General features: G+C 43.7%; 1 protein-coding gene across 1 annotated transcript in view; it reads left to right on the forward strand.

The window, feature by feature from the left end:
• Positions 1-2007: 2007 nt before the first annotated feature.
• Positions 2008-11291, forward strand: part of MKI67 (marker of proliferation Ki-67) — a 25946-nt gene continuing 16662 nt past the window's right edge. The window contains exons 1-5 of the mRNA XM_007451186.1: positions 2008-2099; positions 4874-4952; positions 5042-5157; positions 8260-8326; positions 10245-10290. Coding sequence (XP_007451248.1) covers positions 2008-2099; positions 4874-4952; positions 5042-5157; positions 8260-8326; positions 10245-10290 — 400 coding nt within the window. The remainder of the gene's footprint in view (positions 2100-4873; positions 4953-5041; positions 5158-8259; positions 8327-10244; positions 10291-11291) is intronic.

Consider the following 11291-nt stretch of genomic DNA (forward strand, 5'->3'; position numbering starts at 1 on the left):
AGTTTTTGTTTATGTAGATTATTAACTGAATATTTTTTTAAATTTCGTTTATCAATTCATTTTAAAGCAATGATGAACCCATTTCATGTTTCACATAGAAACATCTTTTTTTTAATGAAAAATACCTCTATTATCCAAAACAAATTAGTGAAAAGAGCAGCATTATTTTATATTTTATATAAAATATATATTTTGCTAAATCAAGTATCACAGCAAATCTCTGTGATACCTGATTTAGTAAAAGACAGCTGGATTCTCATATCTGCTCTGCACAGGGGAAATGCCACCCTCCACGCACGAGAAATGAGTGAAAAGGGCAAGGACCATCTGTTATTACAAAGGTGGTTTTGACCTCATAGATCCCCTGCAAGGATCAAAGAGACCCTCGGGTCCCCAGAACAGCAGCTCCCAGTCAAGGAAAGCCAAGCTCCAAAGGTGTGGAGTGAGATGGAGGGCGGCGGACATCCCCAATTCCCTTCGTACCACGAGGGCCCGCAGAAGCTCTCCCCTCCCCCTGTCCCATCTCGCACGTGGAGGAATCCTGTGGCTATAATCATTTTACAATTCATCCATTTTGTAGTGCATCAGGTTTATAAATTAAAGAATTTTTTCTAAGAGGAAACCATTGTAAACCTATATGTATGGCAATAGCAGAGATTAAATAAATTATGGTTTCTAAAGCCGAATACTTTGCCGTCATCAAAAAGAAAGGAGGAAGACGTACTCAATATTAATATCCTTGGAGTTTGTGAAGCAGAGAATACAAAGTACAGAACAATGTGTATATTATGATAGTCTTCGTGCGTTTTTATAAGAGAATAATGCATGTGTAACTGGGAAAAGACACAAGAAATTGCTTACAACAATTGGTTATTTTTAGGGAGATATAGGAATTTTAAAAAATTGTAAACGTTCCAGCAATGAGTAACATATTATGTACCACTGTTAACTGTACAATTGTGTTTGGTCCTTAGAGAAAAGAAGGCAAGAAGGGTTTCGCGGCGGAGGGACCCTGTTGCATTTCATACCCGTCGGTGCCGTGGAAGCTGAGGACCCTCAGGTGGGCATCTTCCGCGGATGCACCGGAGCCAGCCCGGCCGAGCCCGTCCGCCCCGCCCCGCCCCGCGGAGGCCGTCCCCGCTTGCTCCGCCCTCTCCTTTCCCATTGGTCTGCCTCCTCTCCCCTGCGCCCAATCGCAGCGCTTAGCGCCAAATTTGAATCGGTGTTATCGTTTGAATCTGGAGGGCGCGGCGGCGGCTTTCCGCGCCAGAGCCGCTAACGCCGGGCAACTCCGGGACGTCTCTGGGCAGGGCCAGCGGGCCACCGGAGAGGGCGAGGGCGGGAGGAGCGGGGACTGGGGCCACGGCGAAGGTGGGGGCGGGCCGGGGGACTGAGGCCCGGTCCCTGCAGCGGAGGTGGACGCGTCGCCGGCCCCTCCCGGTGCAGACTCGGGTTGCTCGCCGACGAGCGGCGGAACCACCGGTGTCGCCCCGGGAGACTCGTCCTGGGTGAGCGGCGGCCGGGGAGCTTCGGGGGCGGGGGCAGCCGGCGGGGCGGAGGCCGCGTGGACCACTCGGGGCTGTGCGGGCACCAGCGCCGGAGCGCGGCCTTGGCCCGGCTCGTCCTGGGCTCAGGCGTGGGGTCTCGGTGGTAACTCCCGGGAGCCAGGAGCCTGGCGGGCGGCGTCCTGGACGCAGGTCTCTGGAGGGCGCTGGGTGGTGGAGGCAGCCACGGGCCTGGCCGGGGCTTCCACCGGGGTCAGGTAAGGCGTGGGTCGGGGCGGCAGGGGCAGCGGTGAATAGTACACGCGACCCCAGTTGGTCACTTACAAGTAACTTCTTAGCTCTTTGCTTTAGAATAACCCTCACCCCCTGTGTGTTTTATTTTTGTTATTTTGTCAGTGGCGTGTAAAAGTGCAGTCAAAGGATTGCTTGTAAGTCTGCTTCAGCAAACCTTTTGATGCCTGACCTTCCGGTACGGATTATAGTCAAAATTCCTCTTTAGAAAATGGGTCCTACAAGACGCCTTGTTACCATTAAAAGGACCGGGGTCGACGGCCCCCACTTTCCACTGAGCCTTCATACCTGCTTGTTTGGAAGGTGAGCCCTACCCACCCGCGGACAATTTAGACAATTTAGCTTAAAAAAAGCCCTCAATAACCAATAACCAGAGATTAACAGACGAGATACACAGCTCTAGGAGTAGTCAGCCCTCGAGTTTGCTCAGGACTTCCTATGTATTGTCAATGCTACTGGTTGTTTATTATGAAATAGAATTCGGAGACAATGTTTACATGGCTGTGTTTTTTCAGTCAAACAAAAATTTACATTGATTTGATAAAAATGTAACTGGAGAAAAATGTAAAGGATTCTCAAATCCTGCTTCACTTCAGACTGTCTTTAGAAAGCCATTGTGTTCATCTGAAATCTCTCCAAACTGGGCATTCGTTGGCTGCTGGGGGATATTATTGAACAAGTGAAGGAAGGAATCTGTGCATGGCTTGTTGGTCTCTTTGGAAAAATGGAAAAATGGGAAGGAAAGTCCTTCTGGTTGTGTTTTGAGAACTTCTCTTTTGTTGCCTTGGTGTTGGTGGTGGCAGTAAGTCTGGTCCCTGTGTAACAGGCACCATTAATCACATCCCCTCTCCTTTTCTAACATGTGATGGATAAGTTACCACCCCCCCCCCGGCCATGGAACCCTGTGTGATGGAACCCTGACCCCCTTCTACCCCACACCCCATCCTCCCACCAGCCCCACTCCTGCCATGTTCCACCACACTTCAAGCTCTTTCTCACCTTGGTGCTTTTAGCCAGTTCGAACTTTTATCACCTCTGGAATTTCTCTACCCTCCTACGTGACTGATTGCTTTACAACTTTCAGAGACAGGATCCATGTTACCTGAGAAGAAGCCTTTACTGAGCCCTGCTCTTGTCTTTCCTAATTCCACACATGGTGATGAGGCTGTGGTTTGTCTGTCTCACTACTAAGCTCCCCAAGGACAGGGACTGTCTAGTTAATAATTGTGTACTCGGTGTCTGGTATGGGGCCTGGCATATGAGAGGTGATCACTATTTAGCACTCTGGCAATTGTCCAGTCATAACATCAGCTGGGAAATTGAGTTTGGAATCAGTATGCAGCAGTGGTTATCAACTGAGAGCCGTATTGGCCCCCAGGAGCTCTTTGGCAAAGTCCGGAGACATTTCTTTCATGTCACAATGTGGGAGGCACACACCACTGGCGTCAGGGAGCAGAGGTCAGGGTTGCTGCCAAACACCCTACAATGCACAGGACAGCTCCCTAACTATAGAGAACTAGCTGGCCCCAGATGTCACCAGCACCAGGGTTAAGAACCATTGATCTATAGTGATTCCTGATGGCTGTCTCCTGCCAAACAGATTCTCAGTTCTAATGAGATCGGCTTTTTCTCTCTCTTGCCTGGATGTTCTGATACCTAAAAATCAAATTCTCTTCTTTGGCTTAAAGTAGCTGTTCACTTTCCATAGCTTCCACTCTCTTCAAAAGGGAAAAACAAAAAACATTTTGGTACCAAATAGCAGTAATTCTGTTATTATACTGTAGTGATTAAGTGTATTTTTATGCGAGATTTTATAATCCAGAAACCCACTCGTAAGTGTTTGGTCATGGTACAGGTAGGAAGGGATATTCTTAGACTCCAGAGGTTCGTATTGAGTACAGAGAGGAGGCCTACGGTCTGTTCAAACGTGTAAAACCACAGGATGGTAACAGGAACACCAGAGACCCAAAGAGCCTTGCTGAGGACGTCTTTGATTAGTTTCTGTGTAGGTTTGGGAATTCTCCCTTCAGCTGCTTCCTGCTGATGTTAGTTTTCTGTAAAAAGACACGTTGCATCTAGATAGTTTGTTGTTGCTTGTAGATTAGTGTCTGTAATGATAGGAGGCTTGTGACTCTGTCAGTTAATAGTGTAGTTTATTTATTTATTTTTGGCTGCATCGGGTCTTCGTTGCTGCGCACGGGCTTCCTCTAGTTGCAGCGAGTGGGGGCTACTCTTTGTTGCCGTGGGTGCGCGGGCTTCTCATTGCGGTGGCTTCTCTTGTTGCGCAGCACGGGCTCTAGGCGTGCGGGCTTCAGTAGTTGTGGCTCGCGGGCTCTAGAGCGCAGGCTCAGTAGCTGTGGAGCACGGGCTTTGTTGCTCTGCGGCATGTGGGATCTTCCCGGACCAGGGCTCAAACCCATGTCCCCTGCATTGGCAGGCGGATTCTTAACCACTGCATCACGAGGGAAGTCCCAATAATATAGTTTTAAAACAATAAAAGGCTCACAAGTGTGTGCCAAGCAAATGACAGACATGAGTAACATTTAATTTTCTGAAGAACACCATGATATGTTTGCCAATGGAGTCCTCTTTGTATATGAAGAAACTGAGACACGGAGAGGTCCTAGCATGAAATAACAGCACTTTAGGTGATGATTAAACCTTTAAACATACATAGCATTACCAATAAACATACGTAAACCTTTTTTATAGGAAAAAAAAAAGCACAGAGTACAAACAATAAGTATTCTCCAAACTGATGTAAAGTACTCCTTTAGTTGGATCTTATAAGCATAGATATTTTAGTGAAAGGCAATTCAATTTTGTATTCTAATATTTTCCATTATAATTATTTTTAAGTACTCTTAAGTTTTAATGATTTAAAATAGTTGCTTATACAATACTTATAAAAATTGTGGGCAAAATGCAAAGATCATTTACATTGCCCAGTTTGTCTTTACTTTATGTCATTACATTTACAGATCAAACATAGAGTCAGATGCTGTCTTATTTTGAATCACTGATGTAAGTTTTTTAAATTGCAGCAACCTAAAAAATCTTTATTCTTTTGAATTAAGGGGTATCGAGTGTGACATTCGTATTCAGCTTCCCGTAGTGTCCAAACAACACTGCAAAATTGAAATCAATGAACAGGAGGTGAGCAGGATTTTGGAAGTCTGTTTTTTAAAACTTTTCACTTTTTATCCATTTATTAGTTTACATATTTTCCTCTTTTCTACTTGTAGGCAATATTGTTTAATTTCAGTTCCACAAATCCAACACAAGTAAATGGATCTACTTTTGATAAACCTGTACAGCTAAAACATGGAGATGTGATAACTGTTGTCGATCGGTCTTTCAGGTAGGTAAGAAATGGGCTAAAAATAAATAGACCTTCTGATCCACCAAAAACTAGCCTCACAGTTCATCAGTGATCCTTCTGTAATGCGGGTGAATGTCAACATGTTTGAGGTTGCCATTCCCAACACAGTCTTTATCTAAATTCATACGGATCTAGAAGGAATGGCAGGTGAGGTTTATTGTGTGCTCCAGCTCAAAGATTTGAGAGCACGTAACTATGCCAAGGTGGCCAGGTCCTAAAGGAGGTTCATTTGGTTGCAAGTGTTGTGAAACTGCATTCATTTTACTTTTTTAATTTTAAAGTAAAATACACTCATAGAGAAAGTTACAAAATGAGATGTATGACCCAGCTTACCATGAAGTGACCAGCCTTGTGATAATCACCCGTCACGGACCGAACTGTGCTCTCCCTAAATTCCCAAGTTGAATTCCTGACCCCCGCAGCTCCCCGGAATGTGGCTATCTTTGGAAATAGGACCTTGAACGAGATGATTAAATTAAAATGAGGCCATTAGGCTGGGTCCTAATTCAATCTGAGTGGTGTCCTTATAAGAAGAGGAGATTAGGACACAGAAGCCAGGGAAGGAGGTGTTCAGAGTGATGACCATGCCAAGCGGCAACAGAGGGCGGCCGGAGCCCAGGAGAGAGGCCCCAGGGAAGCCAACCCTGCCGACACCTTGATCTTGGACTTCCAGCCTCTGGAACTGTGAGAAAATAAATTTCTCTTGTTTAAGCCACCCAGGATGTGACATTTTGTTATAGAACTAATACACCACCCAAGTCATAAACAGAGCATTTCCGGAAGTTTCTTTCATGCATCTTCTAATCATTACTTCTTCCCCACACCAAGTAAACCACTAATGTGGCTTTTCTGATCGCATGAAAGTCTTTAGAGTTCTACTGCCTAAGCATGCATCTCTAACTGCTATGGTTTTGTCTGCCTTTATTAAACTCCATAAAGTAGTAACTGAGTTCTGCTTTTACGGTTGTGGTTACCAACCATAGCATGGATTGGGATGGATGGATTCATCCCAGTTTGTTCCTTCTCACTGCTTAAGGATTTCACTGAAATAAGATCCACAGTTACATACACAATTATACACAATTTATTCATTCTGGATGGACATTTGAGTAATTTCCAGTTTCTGAAATGAGTCAGAGCTTGCTTTTTATGATCAGATATGGTTACATTTTTACTAATCTGTCCTGGGTGTTTGGAAAAAACTGTGTGTTCCACAGCTACTGGGTGGAGTGCTCTGTCTATGTAGGTCCATCAGATTCAAATTCCTGACTCTAGAATCCTAATAAATTTTTCCCCTGATTCTTAGTTACCTGGACAGGTAAGCTGAAATCACGCATTGAAGATTTTTTTTTTCTTTTTTTTTTTAACTTTGTCAGTTTTTTGCTTCCGATATTTTGAGGCCATACTATGGGTTTAAATTAAGAATTATCTCCTCTTGGTGGATGAAGCTCTATCATGTATCTTTCTGAAATGTCCTGTACCTTTAGTAATGCTTTTTTTTTTTTTTTTTGCGGTATGCGGGCCTCTCACTGCTGTGGCCTCTCCCGCTGCGGAGCACAGGCTCCGGACGCGCAGGCTCAGTGGCCATGGCTCACGGTCCCAGCCGCTCCGTGGCATGTGGGATCCTCCCAGACCGGGGCACGAACCCATGTCCCCTGCATCGGCAGGCGGACTCTCAACCACTGTGCCACCAGGGAAGCCCTTAATAATGCTTTTGATGAGAGATTTCATACTATAATTTTTTTTTTTTAATCACATTGCTTTCAACTTTCATAATCCTTAAGGTTTAGATGATCTTTTGGAACCAGCTGTTAGGTGCACTTTTGTCTATAACTGGTTGATCTTGATGGATTGACCCTTTTATCATTATAAAATGTTCAGTGTCTCTGTGAATAATTTTTATCTTACAGTCTATTTTGTCTGGTATTGGTACAGCCTCTCCACCTCTCTTCTGGTTACTGTTTGCATGGTATATCTTTCCCCATCATTATCCTTTCATCCTATTTGTGTCTTTGACTCTAAATTGTGTCTCTTGTAGGCAGATATGGTTGGATCATTTTTGTCATCCATTCTGCCAAATGGAACTCCATCTTCATTATCATTACTGCCTTCATTTGTATTAAATAGATATTTTCTAATTTGAATATCCTGGTCGTTTCTTTTTCTGTGCTTTTTGTGAATTTGCCTTCATTTTTAAAGGGTATTTTTTATTAGATAGAGAAATAAATATTATTTCTAGGCAGGAAATATTTGATGAGGAGTGGAGAGCAGAAGTATGTCCCCCAAATGAGATGCTGCTCAAATTAAGATTAGTTGAGAGGACAAAATACCTCCAACAAAGACTAGGACATGGGTCATAGGAAGGAGGGCTTGATTCAGAACTCTGGTACATGAGAAACCATTCCAGACGCTTGGCTGCTTCAGAGCTTACTTAGATCGCATCTAAATTCGAGTCAGGCTGTCTCACCGAGGTACCCGAGTTCAGTATGTGTTATAAAAGTTTCTGTGAATGGATGCCTGAGGTCTGTTAGAACAACCATGTCTCTTGCTAAATATCTTTGCGTCTTCCTAAAATGTGCCTGTCTTTGTTCAGATACAGATGGAGTAAGTGGGAAGCTGAAAAGATCATAGTGATCTTAAAGTAGAGCTCTGTGGTTACCCTGCGGTGAATGACATCACAGAGTGATAAAGGTGTCAGATGCCACCCAGCTTCTTGGTTGACCTTCCAAGCCATCAGATGATTCCCACAAACAAAGACTAGCAGACACCAGGTTTTGCTCTCTTGTTCAGTTGGTTCCAACACAGGAGGTGCTCAGGGAAGTTGCTGAATCTTACAGACTAGTCGGGGTTCAGAAATTTAATCTGGTCCCAACCTCTGACCGTGGTGTTCCAGAAGAAACCAACTTACCTAAGTTTTTAGCATAAAAACACTTTGCTGATTTCTTTCCATGAATAAGGTAATATCTTGAGTAAAACCTGATCTTTGTTCCTTGCTCCTTGGACATTAGTCAGATGTGGAAGTTTTATCATTGGTTACAAATCTTTAATCTGAATTTGTGCCTGTCGTTCTGTGCACTTCAGGTATGAAAATGAAAGTCATCAGAATGGAAGCAAGTCACCTGAATTTCCAGGACAAAGATGGGAACAGGTGATGGGGGGATATTATGGAACTTTGGGCTCTGATTCTTTTGCATGATGACATGAAATCATTTATATGCACTTTGACCCTGATTTCTCACAAGGGAGAACGACTTACCAGTTATAGTAGGAAAATGTCGCTAAGGTAGTAAAACAAGTTGAACTTAGATATATTAAGATAATTTAAACTATCCTTCCTCTTTTATTCAAAATGAGAGTACTAGGTGTTACACTTTGGGCCCAAAGTCTCCTAAAGTATCTCACAATATGATTTTGCAAACCTTTGGTTAGGGCAACCCTGACACAGAACTCAGATTCCAGAACCACATGATCTGGCGGCTCATTTTTTGTCCCATTTACTCATTGGTGTTTATCCATCCAAAATAATCACGTCAGAGTTGTAGGTACCAGTGACGCTTCCCAGTTTTGACAGGCAGATGGCCCACAGCACTGGAGGAGACTAACTGCCCTGTGTCTGTCAGCGGAGAAAACGCGCCCCGCGCGGCCCACCTTGTTGAAGTGCAGTCTGGGCCCACCCTGGGAGATTTGGTGGGACTTAGAAGGCTCTGGGTTAATCCTGAGACTTCCTCTCCTTCTTGCTTTTTAAGAAGGAAGCTATTCTTAGTAAGCTATTCAAGCTGTTCTCTTCTGACCAGGTTGGAATTCCCTGGCTTAAGAGTCTCAGCACAGATACTCCTGAAATCAGCAGTGGGCTCTGCATTTGAAGTTCCCTGCTCCTGCCATGTGCCCTTGCTTCCCCAGAGGACTAGCTTTAATGTCAACCCTGCTCATCAGCTTTGGGGGAAAGCTGGCTTTTGAGGTATCCCACCCACCAACCAACGCCGCTTCTAACTTGTTAGTAGGTATAAGGAAACCAACCAAAAAGCTGGACTATGGCTTAGATAAGAGGTCCCAGTGGTCTATGACCTGTTCGTTATCTGGATTGTGATAATGTAAATATTGAAGTTAAATACTTAGAACATGTTATTTGACAGTGATGTTTATGGCTATTGCATATTATAGTACAAAAAGTATGGGCTTGTATTTTGCACACATTTTTAAATTTTAATTCATTTTTATTGTTCAGTCATATGATTCCTTTTGTCAACTTCAGATTGGAAGTTAGAAACCGAGCCCTCACATGGGAAGTTTGAGAAGCAGCATATTCAGTAGCAAGATATCGGAAATTGATTAAAGAAAGAAGTTAAAGCATTTACCTTTGGATATACTTTGTGATTTCCACCCCTAATAATTCAGAGGATATTATTATTTCCTCCTTTGAAACAATTTTGGGCTTTTATATCTTATATCTGTGTTATTCTGTAGTTGTTCCTTACCCTCCAAAAAGCTGCCTGGGAAGGAATGTGAAGGTGGCCCAGCAGCAAGGCTGCACCCCAGCCCCGTGCTCTGAGGGTACAGGGCCTCTGGGTGCATTGTTTTCGCTTTTGCCTTAACTGCTGGGCTTTCAGATAAACCCTTAGTATCTGCCAGCAACGAGCACACATGCTAAGTGGAGCCCCACTTCACCCATGGGTCCTGTAGCCAACTTCTGATAAAACAGTGTAAAGTCAATAATTCTGTGCCCTTGGTAGGTTCCCAGATACTGAGTGTGGATAATGTTTACTTTTACCTTTGATTCGTCTTTCATAGAAGTTCAAGGAAGTTATAAAAAGTCACTGAGGTTCAGTTTAAGCAATTTTAATCTTCAAGTTTGTTTCTTGTTCTACTACTATATTTTTAAAAACTCAACTGAGAAATGCTTGTGTTACGAGTACCAGCCCAATGTCTTGGGCTCGTTTCTCGAAGTCGCTGAAAGTTCTCTAAGAACAGTTGGGTGGAGAAGGTCATCAACAGGAAGAACATGTTAGTAAATATGACTGTCGGTATCTGAAAAGGCATCTAAATTGCTGTTATCTGCCAATTCACAGGAGCCTTCGCGTCGGGTCTCAAGATCTAGCTTCCCTTCCAACCTTGGTTAGTAGATTTTTGGTTTTGTCTGGGATCCTGTAAGATCTGTTCTCTGTGTAGCTTTGTGGCAAGGAAGGGACAGACATAGGCAGACACCTGAGTTAACTTTTCTCACAAGTGATGTATGGGTGCCATATGCTTATTGGAGGGTCCCTGTAGAGATGAATTGTCATGCTCTTGTCCCCCTAATTCTGAGCTGATTGATAGCATTGGATGTCTCCTGTTGGTTACAGGAGGTATAGGAGGCTAAAGTGATTTATTTATTTTCATCATGGAACTAGTACCAGAATACCATTAGAATACATTTTGGACATTAAGAAATTTGTAGGCTAAGTGGAAAGCTTAGGTTTTTAAGACAATTTGAAATAATTTTAAAATGTGAATATTGCCCATGTTAATCATTGAGAAAATCTCGAATTTCTGCTTCTTATTTCATAACTCATTGTCAAGATGGAAAAGTTCAAGATTCCAGTGCCTGTTCAAAATTCACGGAAGACGCTGCTTCCGGAAGGCCTGTGGTGCATGGGAGGAATGTCACAGGAGCTGGTATTGTCTCAGGTGGCTCAGAAGCTCCTGCTGCTGGGAAGACACCTAACAGCGTTCATTCCTCAGAACGTCCTGGAGATAACGGCAGAAATGCAACAGCTCCCACTGCTGGGGATTCTCAAGAAGGTTCCAGTGTAACATTCGGGATCAGTAATGGAGAACTGAAGGCTTTTTCCTCTAGAAAGTGTTTTAAGGGGAGTGGCCAAAATGAGTCTCCCTTTAGGAAGCTTTATGAGTCAATGAAGGTGGAGTTAGATGTGAAATCAGGAAAAGTCAATGTTCTTCAGAATCGCAGAAAATCAGGATCACAGAGTCATTGCACACCAGAAGAAGAAAGCACTGGTGGTTTACAGAGTGAGACTCTGGTCTCACTTAAATCCAGACCCAAATCGGGCCAAAACCCCCAAATTAAGGCAGACCCTGCTTCAGGAGAACAAGGAAGCAGCCAGACTGAGGGAAAG

Source organism: Lipotes vexillifer, unplaced genomic scaffold (assembly GCF_000442215.2).
Source record: "Lipotes vexillifer unplaced genomic scaffold, Lipotes_vexillifer_v1.1 scaffold248, whole genome shotgun sequence".
NCBI classification, from domain to species: Eukaryota; Metazoa; Chordata; class Mammalia; order Artiodactyla; family Lipotidae; genus Lipotes; species Lipotes vexillifer.